This window comes from Pelophylax lessonae (genome assembly GCF_965119305.1).
Source record: "Pelophylax lessonae genome assembly, chromosome: 2".
Classification (NCBI taxonomy): domain Eukaryota; kingdom Metazoa; phylum Chordata; class Amphibia; order Anura; family Ranidae; genus Pelophylax; species Pelophylax lessonae.
This window is the reverse complement of record NC_138769.1, coordinates 118,111,152-118,128,732: the sequence shown is the minus strand read 5'-3', so window position 1 is coordinate 118,128,732 and position 17,581 is coordinate 118,111,152. Positions and strand designations below refer to the sequence as shown.

General features: G+C 39.3%; 1 protein-coding gene across 4 annotated transcripts in view; it reads left to right on the top strand.

Annotated features, from left to right (window-relative positions):
* SPECC1 (sperm antigen with calponin homology and coiled-coil domains 1) overlaps positions 1 to 17,581 on the top strand; it is a 689,067-nt gene that overhangs the window by 443,956 nt on the left and 227,530 nt on the right. For all 4 annotated transcript variants that reach the window (XM_082247576.1, XM_082247577.1, XM_082247575.1 and 1 more), the window contains 2 exons: positions 13,037 to 13,182; positions 16,154 to 16,254. In XM_082247576.1, coding sequence (XP_082103702.1) covers positions 13,037 to 13,182; positions 16,154 to 16,254 — 247 coding nt within the window. The remainder of the gene's footprint in view (positions 1 to 13,036; positions 13,183 to 16,153; positions 16,255 to 17,581) is intronic.

Genomic DNA, 17,581 nt, shown 5'->3' with positions numbered 1-17,581 from the left:
TCTTGGCAACTATACCTTTGTGTAATAAAAGTGAGCCCTGGTGGTTATAATAGACCTTTCGGTGTTCTGTTTATTTATCTTTTCCTAGTGATTGTGCTGTTTTGTTAGATAATTAATCTATAACATATTAACAATCCTATCTGGTGACCTTTTGCACACAAAAGTCTTGTATAAATTTGATCAACCTGGATGGAAATATTTATTTAAGTCTACAGTATCCCCTTGTGAGTACAGAAGGGATTCTGCTTTCACAGTCATACAGAAAAAACAGTAACATTGTTTCTCAACCTGTTGTAGGTATATGCTTTATTTTTCAAGTAAACCTTCTATGGTAAATTATTACAAGTACTGACATGTGTGCCTTTCTTAATAGTACCCCCCCAACTGTGTATAATGATCTTCCAAACAATCTCTTGGATTTCCAGATAATCATTAATTTATTTTAAAATATATACTATTTTTTTAATATACTTTAACACTGGAGGGTAACTATAGCCATTGAAGTTTGAGGCAACTTAGACTTTTGAAAATCAGTGTGCATGTAAAGATAACACGGATCCAATGCTATATGGTTTATCCTGATCTATTAGTCATAGCTCCCCCCCCCCTCCCCATCTGTAAGTAGATTTATTGCCTTCCGAGCTCCTTGTTATCCTGGCCAGCATTAGGATATTAACTCTGTATGCCTAACACAGCCTTCCTGAGGCCACACAATCACAGTGTCTCTTTAACTAAAAACCGAGAAGACATTTGAGGTTTATAATTCAGCAAGAAAAAAAAAGCACAGTTTAACTAAGTTTTTTTTTTTTTTTTTATAAGATTTTGGAGTAATTGTGCATAGGAGCACTAATAATTTTGTAATACAAAGCACTTTGGCGTAATGGTTAGCAGTAGCAATTCTGCCTTCCAGCACTGCGGTTCTCCTTTTGAGTCCCGGTCAGAAGATGATCTGCATGGAGTTTACATGTTCTTCTTGTCCTTGCATGGCTTTCCTTTTGGGTACTCCAGTCTCCTCCCACACTCTAAAGACATAATAGGGCAATTGGTCTAAAACTGTCTAGTATTCTATGCTACTGAGCGAGCCCAAGATGGCTACCTTGCCATCTACCCCAACAGTGGATAAAATGCTTTGAATGCCCAGCAAGAAAAGCAATATAGAAATATCTGAAGATTCCTGCGTGTGGAATAACACAGTTGCTCAGCCAATGCAGTGCGATGACAAACTGACAGCGGTTTGCAGCTATTTATGACTGTTTGCACAGCCAACAATTACTTGCGATGATTGTGACTGGATGCACATAAAATGTGTTCAGCCATGGTTACTGCAGGTAATCACGGGCTATTTGTGCACACCTATGAAAATCATGGGGTGTGCTGCTAAGCCCTTAAATCTTACACTCCAAAAAAAGATCAGTTGATGTTGAAAAATGCAAGTAAAGTTATATCTCTGCACTACTGCTCTTCTCTGGAAGTAAATATGTGAATGACTGAATGAGCTTTTCAAGCCTAGAAAATGACAGCACCTAGGAGTGGTCTGATAAACCAGGCATATTGGTGATGGTAATTGTACTAAATCTACCAAATGAACGGATCATACAAAATGTAAAAAAACTAAAAGTACAAAATAAGAAATTGGGGATAAACATTTTGGAAAATGATTGGTGAATGACAATCCTAATGATATGTATTAAAAGGTTTGCGTATGATAGCCCAGAGTGCTAAACATAGCTAAAACTTTTTGAAACAGTTTGGTGCCTCAGGTCAAAGGAAATGGGACTTTAAGGGCTCAGTAAAATGGTGTGTTTATTAAAAATATATTGATTTGCTGTTAGCAAAAATTATAATACAAACAAAATAACATAATAGGTGCCAATGGGCTATAGACCCATGTGAAGAAGTGAAAATGGAATGAAAGGTGACAAGGTGAAAATGGTGACTTTTTTGAAACTCTGTCTATTTAGGCTCAGAGGTATGAGCTTGTTGAGAGAGAGTATCTTGTCGAACTTCCGACGCGTTTCGGCATATTAGTATATTGCCTTTATCAAGGAAGCGGGGAGAGTTCACCATATCTGGAAGATACTACAGCAACTCAAAAAAATCTCAAACCTCATGAAATGTTCACTAGATCAAAAGTCAAAGTTTTTTTTTTAGGGAAACCAACACAAAAAACCCATCGAATCAAGATCTCACGGAAACGAGACCGGAGGACAAGAAGGACTGAATGTTATCAATCTTTCTTCACACATTCTCACACAAGCACAAAAAGAAGTACTTTCTCTCGGACTGTCATTCTGCCCCAACCAGGGCATGGATAAATTTGAGGTCATAAAAGACGTCAATTTATTCGCCCGAAATTTATTACTAAAAGCTACTTACAGCAAAAAAACCCACAACGGAACCAACACCTACACCATTGACTGCGGCCGAATATCGAGCAATCAGAGATCTCAATTTATTGCTAGAGGAAGGAGGACTAGAGGATCTTGAAGACACAGAACCATTTGCAGACAGCGAAGAAGAAGACATTACAACAGGACCCACCATAGAGACACAATTTAAGAAAAAATCACACATTTTTCCTTCTCTTAATACAAATCCGGCCATCGCACTTTTTGTATGTCAAACTACAAAAGATATCGAAAAAATACGCCAAACCACATACTCCACCAACCTTACACGCAATCAAATTCAAGCTTTAAAAGAACTACAAGAAAATGATTCCATCACTATCAAACCTTCCGATAAAGGGGGCAATGTTGTCCTAATGAACAATGAAAAATATCAAGAAATGTGCCTCAACATCTTGCAAAATAAAAAATATTACCAACAAATTTCCCCATTAATGGTACACAGCTTCAATGAGGAATTTTACAAACTCATTGACAGAGCATACAATAACAAAACAATCACGCAAACTCTCTGGGAATTCATACGAACGAAACATCCGCGAGTACCAACATTCTACGCACTCCCTAAAGTGCATAAAGATCCACTCAATCCACCCGGACGACCTATCATTTCCGGAAACGGATGCATCACAGAAAACATTAGTCAGGTGATTGATGCTCACCTCAAACCTTTTGTTACCAAACTGGCATCAGATGTGAAAGATACCGGACATTTACTCCAGATATTAGACAACATCACTATACCAACAGACGCTTTCCTCGTCACCATTGATGTCGAAATGCTTTATAATAACATTCCTCACTCTAAAGGCCGAAAAGTAGTAGAAAAAGTCCTTCAACAAGCAAGCAGATACGATGGCAATTTTAGTACCTTTATTCTACAGATGTTGAGGTTTATATTAAACCACAACATCTTTTCCTTTTGTGGTACGTACTATGTACAAACTTGTGGTGTGGCGATGGGCACAAGTTGTGCGCCCACATACGCCAATATATACTTAGGTGAATGGGAAGAAGATTTCTTATCAGAAAATTTCACCAAATACACCAGTCACATTTCCCTTTGGCAAAGATACATCGATGATGTTTTCCTCATATGGACCGGATCAGAAACCCTACTACTAGAATGTTTAAATCAAATGAATCAGAACCAATTCAATATGTATTTCACCATATCATACAACCAAACAAAAATACCGTTCTTGGATACCTATATCTACAAAGACGACGCGGGCAATCTTTTAACAACACTCTTCAGAAAACAAACAGCCGGCAACACAATACTTCATGCCAAGAGCTTTCATCCTGAACCCCTCAAAAATTCAATACCTTACAGTCAGTTCCTCAGACTCAAGAGAAACTGTACTAAAACCTCGGAATTCCAGAAAGAAGCTAATGCCTTAACAGACTAATAAACAGAGGATACTCAAAGACATGCCTTAGAAAGGCATTTAACCGAGTTAACCAATTGGATAGACACAAAATTCTTTATAAACAGACTAAAAAGGATACAAAAACAGATGCACCCCCTACGAGAATCATCATGCGTTTCTCAAATGAACACAACAAAATAAGGAACATAATACAAAAGAATTGGCCCATTCTCACTGAGGACCCTACACTCAAAAAATTGGTACCAGCTCATCCCCTCATTACTTACAGAAAATCACGATCTGTACATCAAACTCTAGTAAGGAGCGAAATGAAATTCCAAAGAGACCCATGTAAAACCGTGGGAACATTTCCATGTGGCTCCTGCGCCCAATGCGCAGTGATACGTAAATCCACACGCCTACTCCTCCCTAACGGTGAAACCTTTATCCCCCCGTCATTTTGCCAACTGCAAAACCAGGGGGGTAGTATACATTATGAACTGTGAATGTGGATCATTTTACATCGGGAAAACACGTCAAGAATTCGGACTGAGAGTAAATAAACATATTCAAAGCATGACCATCGGCAATTTTCACCTTCCACTAGGCCGTCATATAACCCAACATCACAAATATAAGATGCCAAAAGTCTCCTTTTCCGCATTAGACCGCATCCATATTCCAGCCAGAGGAGGGGACTGGAACAAGTCCCTCCTACAGAAAGAGATGCGCTGGATAAAAAAACTCAATGCAACAACACCCCCTGGATTAAATGAAAGTGAGAGCTACCGTCCTTTCCTAGAAGGTTTCTCTTCAGGAAAAACTGACTGACAATACATATTACCTGGCATCATGCCCAAAATCACAATAAAAAATATTTTCAGCTCTACCCCACAAACCACACCCCAGACAGCTTTTTCAAATAAAATCACTTCCTTTCCCCCCCCCCCCCCCTCCACATCATAATTTCATCCTAAGTATGACATGTATGCTGTCATTTGGTATGACCCATCCATGCCCACCGATCACCGCATTCAACTGGATAGTCCCTCATTTTCTCCTTGTAATTATTATTGCTGTCAATATTACTTATTATTTTCAATGTATAATTATTCTCTTCATTTACTTTTATTTACCAATTTTGTATTACTCATGTGTTATACATGCTTTACACTGTGACCAGGATAGGTCTAATTGCCCAGGATTATCATATTCCCTCTTTGCCTTCCCAAACCCACCCGGCACGGGTAGCCCCAGAGTACCCTTCTCTGGGGACTGACAAAGACTTTGGGGATCGCATCCTCTTAGATCTATGTCTCATCTCCGTGTCGGCGGCTACGGAACATCTTGAATTATACCCACAACGTCATAGGTAAGGTGCGCGCGCAGTCCATCGGCGCGCGCATTACGACCTCACGCCGGCCCGAAGCCGGATCAGTTTTGAGATGTGCGCGCGCAACTCCATCGGCGCACGCATCACTTTCTCACGCTGACCCGGGCCCAGGATCGGCGTCATGACGCACGGCCGCGCCAGTGCGCATGCGCCGAGGGGTATATATAGCCGGGGATTTCCAACAGGGCGCCACTTCCCTCCAGCTGAGGGACGGTAAGGACGCCCCAGGATACGCTTCTTTGGATTCAGTTTACACCAACCCAGCCCCACTAACCGTAAGTTTATCATCCAACAATGCTTTATTTTGCATTGTTGGATGTACTTTCTCTACAAGTGCCTAAATGCCTTTTTTCAAGGCTGACCAGCACAAACTCTCTCACCAGGGAATTACCAGGATCCATGACCAGGGCTCCCCCTGCTGTTCTGAATCTGGAACTCCCCTCAATGTAAGTTCATAACATGTCTTCACACCAATACTAATTAAAATAATTACATCTGTATCAATACAAACCACAATCTGTTCCACCACGCAGGCTTAATGTAAAGCAAGAATACACTCTCCACAGACCTTCTAATTAACAATTGGATCACAATCAAGACTTCAATCACCAACTGTAAGTGACCAGCACTATTCACCACAGTGCTCTCAAAATAAATAAATTATCAAATCAATTATTTTGATCCAATATGTTATACCTTTAGGCCAATGAGAAGGATCCCTTCCCTCCTCACACACATCAAGTGATCTTTACGTCATGTAAGTCTGCTCAATACATATTTCCTCCTCTACTCACATCAAGTTGGCAATATTATCACTGCCTCAATCATATCTTTACAGACAGCCATTCCTCTAGAAATCCTGTGTGAATAGTTTTGGAAAAGCAATGGGAATACCAAAGCCTGGGACCTGACCGCTTAGTCACATGTATGTGCTTACCTCATTATTCACTATTTTTGTAAATAGTGCTATACCATATATCTCAATTACATTCACTATATTTTCCAGATATGGTGAACTCTCCCCGCTTCCTTGATAAAGGCAATATACTAATATGCCGAAACGCGTCGGAAGTTCGACAAGATACTCTCTCTCAACAAGCTCATACCTCTGAGCCTAAATAGACAGAGTTTCAAAAAAGTCACCATTTTCACCTTGTCACCTTTCATTCCATTTTCACTTCTTCACATGGGTCTATAGCCCATTGGCACCTATTATGTTATTTTGTTTGTATTATAATTTTTGCTAACAGCAAATCAATATATTTTTAATAAACACACCATTTTACTGAGCCCTTAAAGTCCCATTTCCTTTGACCTGAGGCACCAAACTGTTTCAAAATGTTTTCCCGGGACGTTGGCCACACCTACTAATCCAGGTATCAGGGATCGAACCTTTTCTCTCAACATAGCTAAAACTAGGAGCCGCCGCTAGAAGACCAGAGAGGGCACTCACTTTCCAACCACTGTAAGAAAACAAAATTAACAACCTCGCAACCCCATAGTGTAGCATTTAAAAAATAAATGACACTTTAGTGAAAAATAGAAATGCACTCACAAAAGTATGCATGTGTAGGGCATGGCATGAAAGTGACCTGGGAACCACAAATGGCTGAGTGGCAGCCAGAGAACCTCCAGCCTTGGCCACCGGCTGATGGTTCTCTGACTGCCCCTCAGAAATTTCTGGCTCCTAGGCCACCTTCATTCATAGCGAGTGCATTTCTATTTTTCAATAAATTGTAATTTATTTTAGAGTGCTACACTATGGGGTTGTGCTGTTGTTTCTTTTCTGGTCTTCCCTGGGAACTTCTGTCCACAGTACTGATCCATAATAGTACACTGAGGATTGCTCTCTTGCTACTTGTCCTAGATTTAGGCATATATTGGTGAAATTAATGACACTATTGTCTCAACTGACACTGCCTGGTGCCACAGGTTGCAGTGGAAGCAACAACATTTTGCTACTGGGCCCTTAAAACAAGTGCGAAAAGTCCCCCATGCCTCAAGAAGTACACAGGGTGAGAAACCATGTGCTAAACAGGGCATATCTCTGAGGTTGATGTTCAAAGGACCTTTCCACAGTCCTTCAACAATGTGAATGCTTTCTAATCAATGACTTAATGTGGAACACGGGTTAAGGCCATTTTACTTCTTAAAGATAAAAGTGAAGTCTAGATAATGAGGGGAAGGGTAAGAACCTTTTGGGGAGGTTTCCCCTTACTGCAATGATAAGTTGTTGTCAGAGAACATTCATCACTGCACTGTGTAGAAGGTGTACCCAAACTACAACATGTAGAATCTTTGGGGTGCACTGTCAAAAATAAAATTCAAAAGGTCCAAATGGGCTTCGTATCATAGTTTTGGGATGGCTTTTATCATCGAAAAAAATGTATCATTTCAGTATGTCATGGAGAATATTTATGGATGCAGATTGATTTCTTACCTTTAACTGTAACTAGGCACATGCATTGTCACTGAAAGTTTAATGGTTTGGAAATCCTTTGAGGCCTCACACTTCTGGTTCAATATTGAACATTGAAAAAAAAAAAAAACCTTTACATTGATAGTATAATAAGGTGCTGTTATACTGTTCATATTAGTGGACATTTACTAGCTATTATTTATGCTTTTTCATGTTTTTTTTTTGTTTTTTTTTTTACAATATGGGCAATAAGGATACTGTTCATAAAGATGCAGCATACAGTTTATTCTGGTATAATATTTGGTAGACACTTGAACAGTAGTTAAGTCCATTGTAGACTTAGACAGAATAATTCCTGAGGGTCATCTCTTCTACAATAATGTACCTCAGTGAGCATTCTTGAATCCAAATGGGTGTTCTTGGTCCACATAATACTTCAAAAGCTGAGAATACCAGTCACTACAGGGATTAAAACAGAACTGTAACACTCCCCCACCTCAATCTTCTGGCTGGTATGATGATATCCTGGGTTTTTTGTCTTTTACTACTCTAGTGGTAGCCCCTGGGGATGGCCTGGGTTCAGAGGAGGTGTGTTGACCAGAGAGGGCTACATCTTGTGGTGGAAAGGAAATACTGTGGGAGAACGTTCCAGGCTAAAGGTAAATATTGGGGCAAATAATGCTTTTTTTTTTTTTTTTAATTTTATAATGCCTGGCCTCTTGGTTGAGAAAAAAAATCTGGCTCTACTTTGATCCAGTAGGGCATTCAAATGGCAGAATGCAGTTTAGAGGCTGTGCCTCAATGAAAATGTCTTTGAACATTGACAATATTGTGTTGCCGTAATCTTTGATATTTATTTTACTGCATATTTCTATTAGGCTGTTTACCAGACTGGGACCTGTCCGATTCTGTACAGTAATATTCAGTGACACAAACTGTTTTTTCAGCTTTTACTAGTGGAAATGTTTTGATATTGTAGTGGAGTATTTCAGTAACACTTTGCTCTAATTAGTCACTGAAAGCTCCATATAGTTGGCCTTATAATTTTCCATGCAGACAAATGAGGGACAGGAAATAGTCTCAATTCTCCAAAGACTTTCTCCTCCGATTCTAATTTACTATGCTCTCGTCACATGAGAGATGCTTGCAAATGGAAAACAAGACGTTTTCTTGTGAAGTTTGATGTTTCCGTATACAACAATTTCCATTTTTTTTAGGCTTTTTTAATAGCAATCTTACTCAATTGCTTAATGATGTCTAAATTTACTGTAACGACACCCCGGGTATGAAAGGGGTTAAAGTCGTTTAGGACATCCCATTCCCGAACACAAAGGCAGCTACCGGACACTCAACTCAGCCCAACAAGAAACCTATACAAATAATCCCCCCCCCCCAAGTACAAGACAAGGCTCTGTATTGAGGGTCAAGCAGGAATCAGACTCTTTATTGAAAAGCATACAGGCTCTTTATATACACCTGAAAGTACTGCAGTCATCACAGGATAATGACCCAAATCCAGCCCCCAACATCACACAATGGTTATATAACGAGCCCCCTATACACATTACTCTGAGTGTCAATAAATCCCTTAGCAGACAACAGGGGAGTTCATTAGCACACTTAACAATAGGTGAATGGAAAGCCACCTCAGACAAGATTATCACAATTTACTTATCCAGATAAAAGCAAGATCGTTAAGCAATAGACAGTCGGTCTCCCTGCACCCAAAGTGACTCCAGTCACATTGACTGATGCAAAGCTACAAAAAAGATCACATGTTGTATTTCCCTGCTAGTCATTACCTTGTTGGAGACTCACCCGGGTCTATGCTGCCCACACTGCTAAAAGCTGCTAGTTAATAGCTTAACCACTTGCCAACTGCACTATAGCTGAATGACAGCTACAGCGCAGTCGCCCAGTACTAGTAGGCTGTCCAATCACAGCTGATCATGATGTCAACAGAAGTCGGTTACTGGCTCTCTTCACTCCTCCTTCTCACGCTGTCAGCCTGTTGAGGAGAGGAGAAAAGCGCCGATAATCGGCTTCTGCAAAAGTGCTGCCAATCTGTGCCCACCACTGCTGCCAATTAGTACCCACCACTGCTGCCAATCAATGTGCACTAGTGTCTCCTCATCAGTGTCACCTATCAGTGCAGCCTATCAGTGCTCATTAATGCAGCCTCATTAGTGCAGCCTATGAGTGCCCATCAGTGAAGGAGAAAAATTATTTGTTTGCAAACTAATAGGAAACTACGAAAAAGTTTTCTTGTTTGTTTTTTTCAACATTTTCGATCTTTATTCGTTTAGCAAAAAATAAAAAACCCAGTGGTGCTTAAATACCACTAAAAGAAATCTATATTTGTGTAAAAAAAGATACAAATTTAATTTGGGTACAGTGTTGCATGACAGCGCAACTGTCATTCAAAGTGCGACAGGTCTGAAAGCTAATAATTGGCCTGGTCAGGAAGGGGGTGAAGGTGCCCAGTAGGCAAGTGGTGAAAGTACTTTGAACATGAACCATATCTGCTGACATATAGATGGTAGGTATGGATTTGTTAATTTAGTAAATAAGAACATAGAACCTATGGCAATGAATCAGCTGTCATCTTTTATTGTCGTGGTAGGACAAGTCATAAAAGTATAATACCAATTATGTACACTATATTTCCAAAAGTATGGGGACACCAATGGTTCAGGTATTTCTAGTGAAGGGTGCTATTAATTCTACAGCATACAAAACCATTTTAGACAATTGTACATGCAATTTTTTTGCAGCAGTTACTGAAACAAATAAATCTCGTCAAAACACCACAAACTACCAGGCAGACAAGAGCAAAGTCACGAATTAGAAAGAGAGTTGCTTGTTGCTGGTATATCCAAGATAAAGTATAGTATAAGATAAACTAAGAAGGTAGGGCTGATTTAGCCATCCAGCCTCCAATCAAGATGCCAGTCTTTGGTCACTTGTATTATATGCCTCACAAGGGTTATCATTTCTTTGATTATTTTAAAGGTTGGCAAGGTTGAATAGTATGGTAGGTTGGTAAGTAGAATAGGGGTTAAAATATTGCAACGTTGCATTTATTAATATTATATTAAATTGCTAATTAGTTTTTATTCCAAAAATGATAATTTACATTAATTTCTAAAGAAGAATTGAAGCATTATTTCAGATATATTATTATGGCTCTTTGTAGAACTAATGTGGCTGTTTTCTGCTCAAATCAAGCATTTGGCTTGAAAAGTCTAGACATTGGTTTGCCACACCCTATTCCAAAATATAGGGGTCTATCAATGTTTCACACAAGATTCACACACATTTAACATAAGATTCACACTTTTTTTAATTTAAATTGTTTGACTTAGTAAAATAGTATAAACCTTGGGTAAAAAACATGAAAAAAGGATCTTATATTCTTTGTAAAAGTATTATTATTATAATACAGAATTATATACACAACCATATGTAGTAGCAAATGTTAAAGGAGTTGGATCCCAAAACATCTAAAATGCTCATTACTTACATGATTCATCTCTATTGTATGAACTCATGTTGTCATCTGTTTGGTCACTAGAATATGTGCTTTTCTAAGCTCTTTTCTGTGCACCTTTTATATACTGAGGTTGGTTTTTTAAAGGAGTAAATATTGCTCACTTTCAGAAGTATATTTTCACATTGCAAATTGAATGTTCATTTAGCTTTGTGAATAGGATGAAGCTGTGTTCTTTCAATTATCTAATCATGTACAAACAAAAATATTTCCTTCTTTAATGTCCGTTGCATGTGATTGGTCATTCAGCTTAAGTACAGCTTAACTTTACTTGGTAAACTATGTGAATTTTTACCTTGCCAATGGAATAGTCTTCTTTTTTAGTAACCTAACTGCATTGTGTACAATGAAAATATATCAGTAAGTACTAGATTATTTGTTTGTTTTTCTCCCAAAATGTATTTTTGTGACTGTTTTTAATGCCAACGGTCTGTCTTCCAATTAACACTAGAAATACTTGTATTGAGCACTAGACAGTGCGTGGACTAAATTTAAGGCTTTGCTTGAACAATACCCCCCCCCCCCCCGACAATGTGAAATCTGATAGGTCGCTGTGCGTTATTGCACTTAGCTAATCATCATTGCTCTTTGAATCGCCTTATGAAGCATAAATGTATTGTTTGTTTCCTATTTTCAGACATTAGCCGGTGGTTCTATTGTTTCATTTTAGTAAAATGTAGCTCCATGGTTTACAATCTTACTACACTCGAAGGATTCAATCATACATGCTTATGTGTTTGTTCTGTTTGATCTTTCATAATCTATATTTTTATGCATATGGATACATTTTACTGTGCATCATTAGTTTCTCAACCTTCCACGCAGTAGCAACACATAAATTGTATGTTTCAGAAATCATATATCGTATACAGAACAGCAATAGAGACCAGCAAGCCAAGCTAGACAGACCAAAATCTACCTTTTGTCAGGTTCATGTGCTTTAGAATTAAAGGCAGATGGAATCCCCCCCCCCCCCCCCCGTATTTTAATGGAGAAACCAACCCATTGCTAGACTGTCCTGGTTTGCATGCTCATGTTTTGCTAACATTTCACTCATCCCTCTAAAGCACTCACACTATTTGTTCTTCAATTCCCTCTTAGAAATGTTTTAGAAGTTTTTGTCTTGCTTTGAGTTTTATATAATTTGATAACTTTCTAGAGAAAACCATTGGGGCAAGAGGACCTCAAAGTTCATCTATCACATACACTTTCCACTTTCGTTAGTCTGAACTTCTGTTCAAAGGCATGAAGTTGATTGCATGTACTCCTTACATATGACTAGAGAGAGGATGATTTTTTATTGAGCCCTCGTTCACATTGAACGCGGGTTTGTAATCGGGTCGTTCAGCTGAATGTGCACGATTTCAAACTCGCATTTCAGTGTGGGTATGGGGGCAATTTGAAAGACATCTGTGCGGTTTCATGCACAGATGTCTATTAAAATCACCGCTGAAGTCACCAAAAGTAGTGCAGGAACTACTTTTGGAAAACAGTGAGGCGCCGCAAAGTCAGCATCGCACCGATTAGGAAAGTGCTGTTGCCGGCAATAGGCTGCGATTTGAAATGTCAAATTGCAGGTAAAATTGCGCCGATGTGAACGGGTGCTAAGTGACCATTGTCACAGGAACAAGTGTCCCCATTGGAAGAATCACTTCTATTCCTGTTCTAGCTCCAGCTCAAGATTTGGGATTAATCCTCACTTTCATTCCCAGGGGCAGTCATAATCAGGACAATTACATGGAGTAAATCTCCCCAATGTAAGGACAGACAATAATAAAATCATGGCAGCTGTTCTTTCCCTTCATCACTGTATCCAAATCTGGAAAAAAAAAATGTTATACTTGGAATAGATGTATGTATGTTTGTTTTTGACCAAGTCTTGTCATTTCACAGGAAGGTATTGCATGAAGATGGTCCTGCAGATGGGGATAATGCTATCCTATGGCAAGGTCTTGGGGTCAACCAAGTATCAAACTCTTCTAGCGAACTTCCAGCTAAAGTGAAATCCCTAATCAAATCGTTTGACACAGGCCCCCAAGGTAAGAGTTGTCTAATGCAAGAATTTCCCTTAGAAAGTGTTTCAAAAGTAGAAAAACACTTAGAACAACTGATTTGGCAATAAACATTTTTCCTCCTGTTTGAGCTTAAGTAGTTGTGGCAGATTTGCACAAATTCTAAAGTGACAGATGTTTTTTATCACTGTGAGTTGCCATTATAGGTTCTGTTGACAGACTTAAATCTATTTACAGTGACAAGAAAAAGTTTGGGAACCCCTTGGGATTCACTGGCTTTCTTCAGTAATTTGATCTGATCCTCATCTTAGTCACGATAGACAAACACAATATGATTAAGCTAACACACAAGTAATTCTAATTTCCTTTGCCTTTATTGAACACACCTACAAAATGTTCACAGTGCTGGAGTTAAAAGTAAGTGATCCCTTGGAGTTAATAGCTGGTCAAACCTACTTTGACAGCAATGACTTCAAGCAAGCGATTGCCCAATTCCTATTTACAAAACTGCTTCAGCTCAGACATGTTTGTAGGATGTCTGGTGTGAACGGCTCCCTTGAGGTCTTTCCTCAGCATCTCTATGGGGTTACCTTGATGCTTAGGCTCGTTATCCTGCTGCATCACCCAACTTCCACTAAGCTTCATCTGATGGACAGCCACCCTGGCATCATCCTATAGAATATTTGGGTACACTTGAGAACATTTTCCCCTTGATAACAAGTGGGCCAGGTCCTAAAGCAGCGAACCAAGCCCAAATCATGATGTTACGTCCTCCATACTTCACTGTTGGGATGATGTTTTGATTTTGGTAAGCTGTGCCCTTTATGTGCAATACTTAGTACTGAGTATTTTTCCTGAACACGTCAACTGTTGTTTTACTGTTCCACAAAATATTTTCCCAGTAGCAATGTAGTTTAGCAATTTTCAGGCACATCAATGATTTTTTGGAGAGCAGCGGCTTTTTTCGTGGTATTCTGCCATGAACACCCTGCCTGTTCAAAGACTTACGTATGGTAGACTCCTGAATAGGGATGTTTGCCAGTTCCAGTGATGTGGGTACTTGTGGTTTCTTCTTTACCTCATTAAGGATTCTACGTTGTGCCTTGGAAGTAATCGTGGCTGGGTGCCCACTTCTAGGAAGAGTAAGCACAGTACTAAACTGTCTCCATTTTTATAGACAGTTTGTTTAAATGTTGACTTAGGGATGCCTAAACACTTTTCATCTCTTTCCAGTCTTATGCAGATCACCTACTCTTGATCATATTTCCATAGAGAGCTCCTTTTTGCAGAATTTTTATTCTATCATATGAGAATTTTCATACTTTTGTAACCTTTTCATTTTCGATATGGGGACTAGCATGCAAAAAAAGACGATCATTTGTCCGTTAATCTCATTGTGTGTACTAGACTTAAGGGTCACACTTTTTCCTTCAACACTGTGAACGTTTAATGGGTGTGTTCAATAAAGACCGAAGAAATTAGAATTGTTTGTAAGTTATTAGCTTCTCAGGTTTTATTATCAGTTGAAGAAGCTGAAGTTGGAAACTGATTGGTCACTATGCACAGCTGCACCAGATTCTGTGTACACCAATTTAGGTAAATCTCTCCCCATTGTGTTTGTCTCTTGTTGTGACTAAGATGAGCGTCGCATCGCATTATATGGCAAATTACTGCAAAAAAAACTGTTATTTTCAAGGGATGCACATACTTCTTTGCCACTGTAATTGGCAAATCCTAAAGTGTATGTATAGACCAAACTTTTTGTTTTGGATAGGGTAGTCAATAGTTAAAACCCCATGCAGTTTTTTTTTTCTATGTACCATTGGGGAAATCCTGTATGTTCCTGTCCCAGAGACGCAACGGGAAGTTTCCGTAAATCTCCAAAAATGAGGGGAAGTACCCCCTTAGTTTTTCCTGGAACAGACATCCCCATTGGAAGTTTCCCCTTACTTTTTGTTCTGGAAACCACACTAAAATTTTGGATTTCCCTTCATGATCTGTCTTAGTGACAATGGTCACCACTACAAATAGAGTGGGGAATCTCCCCAGTGAGGCCTCGAATCGCAATAAAAAATGGACAGAAGGTCTAACCCTTCCCTACTCCAAATCCAAAATTAAAAAGGTTGTGGCACATTCAAGCTGATGATTTCATGTTCTCTGAACCCACTTGGAGAGGTACAGATGTGCCCTCTTGACCCTTACAATGAGTATTGCTCCTGAAGCTGGCAGTTGCCACTTTTTTTGTTTTAATTCTTTATTTTAAACAATTTTCGTACAGACATTAATGGAAGAAAGATTAGCCGGCATACCAAAAGATATAGCTCACAACAAAAGTCGCATCATGAGTGAGCACACAAAACACAAAAGTAATAATCCATGTCATGAAATACCAGTTGTAACGGAGGCAGTTGCCACTTTTGTTTTTTTTGCTTCAAAAGACATAGCAGCTACAACTGAAAGCATCAGGCATAATAAATGTATTACTGACAAGTCTTTCATGGGACCTGTACTCCTAAAATCCATTAAAACGTGTTAAAACTTCTCTAAGAGGGGAATTTACTAAGACTGGCAAGTCAGAGTCTGGAGCAGCTGTGCAGGGCAATTAGTCAGCTTCTGCTTTCATTTTCAAAGCTTAATGGAACAAGCTGAAGTTAGAATCTGATTGGTTGCCATGCACAGTTGCTCCAGATTCTGTCTGCTCCAGTCTTAGTAAATTGCTCCCTAAGAGTCACCATGCCATATGTATGGGTAACAGCTGTTTTTTTGGTGTCCCATGATTCCTGTATTGTAATGCACAGTTACTATACTGTTTTTTTTTTTTTTTCTGAAAAATGAGCACTAACACAAAAGTATTATCAGAATATATACATCCAAATCTCTGTTTCTCATATATCACAACACGGTGCATTATTGAGGAGTGGGAAATGGTCAGAACTGGTTTGATGCATTTTTAGAGATCAGATGTAGAAAAAAAACGTAATTTCAATTCTCTTTTCAGGTGGTGGGAGTCCGAACGTTCCTGCTCAACCCACCCCTCGCAGTCCTCTGAGTGGGATACCAGTGAGGACCACTCCGGCACTTGCTGTATTGCCAATGCAGGTATACATGATAGTAGAAGCTGAAGTATTCATTCATTACTAATTAACTCCCCAGCTCTTTGCAGAAAGTCTGTGCACCATCCTCTATTATGTGTAGCCAGTGGGTTCCTACATGTTTTTTCCTACACTGGAACAGTTTTTCAAATGCTTTAAAAGGTTTTTAAAGTGTTTATTCAAGTATTTGCTGAAAGGGTAAACCCACCTTTCACAACTTTGTTTTACACAACCACATGTCCCTTCATGGACTACTTTATTGTATAACCCTGTGAACTCACAGACCAGTGACTAGTTTGTTTATTCAAATTTCTAGTTTAAAAATGGATCACAAATAACCCTGATCACTGCAGTTGCCTATAAAGAACATTTGTTTATCATAGGGAAAGTATGATACAGAAGTGTTAATGTGAGTTACCGTAGACTGTACTTAACTATAGGGTTTTATGTAGATTCACATTTGATCTCCTTGCTGTGCCATATACTGATCAGGTTTTGTTAGCTGTTCTTCTCGTGGCTATCTATATGTCTGTACAGTTAACCTCCTTATGGAGTGACTGTCGTGGTAACATTAGATACAGGATAAGTTACCAAGAGAGTATATGGTTTTCAGTCAACGTCATTCTGTCTCTAACTTTGCACTAAAATTTAAAAAAGCACAGCTGTTGCACTGCAAACCCACTCCAAAGGATTAGGGGTGCCGCTCCAGGCTCCTGTCTGTCCAATTCCAGTGACTCCCGCACTGCTACAATACAGTATGCCTGGGAAACAATTACTGCATGCAGACAAAAGGTTTTATTTTGTTTTTGATTGAATGGGTAAGGGTTAGAAACGTCATTACGTTTCAATTGCTGGCTATATACCTGTTGGGGAGACACATTTTTGGTAGAGTGAGGGGATAAAACTTCCCGCAATGTTTTTCTTTTTGCTGTCTTTGCCTTCTTGTCCTGTGACAACCACGTTCTTGTCTTGGTGTTAGATGGACAGATAATAAAGAAAGATCAGACAGAAGTAGAAGCCTGACAGATTTTACATCTACCCACTCTATTCAATGCTAAGAAAAACTGGCTGGGGTTCCACCTTAGTCAGCCATGGATTGAAATTCAGGCCAGTTCAGCAGGGCCCGGCTGAATTTCAATCCATGTATGGGCAGGCTGATTGTACCCAAGTCCTCAGCCAACTTGGGTACAACCACCCTGTTGGATTTTTGGCATGCAATTACTGCCAGTGGCTGTAGTCACTAGCAGTAATCATTGTGTTCTGCCAGCCAGCAAGACTCCCCCATTGGCAGAACACAATAGCGCTGCGGGGGGCATTCCCCAACACATTCAGTG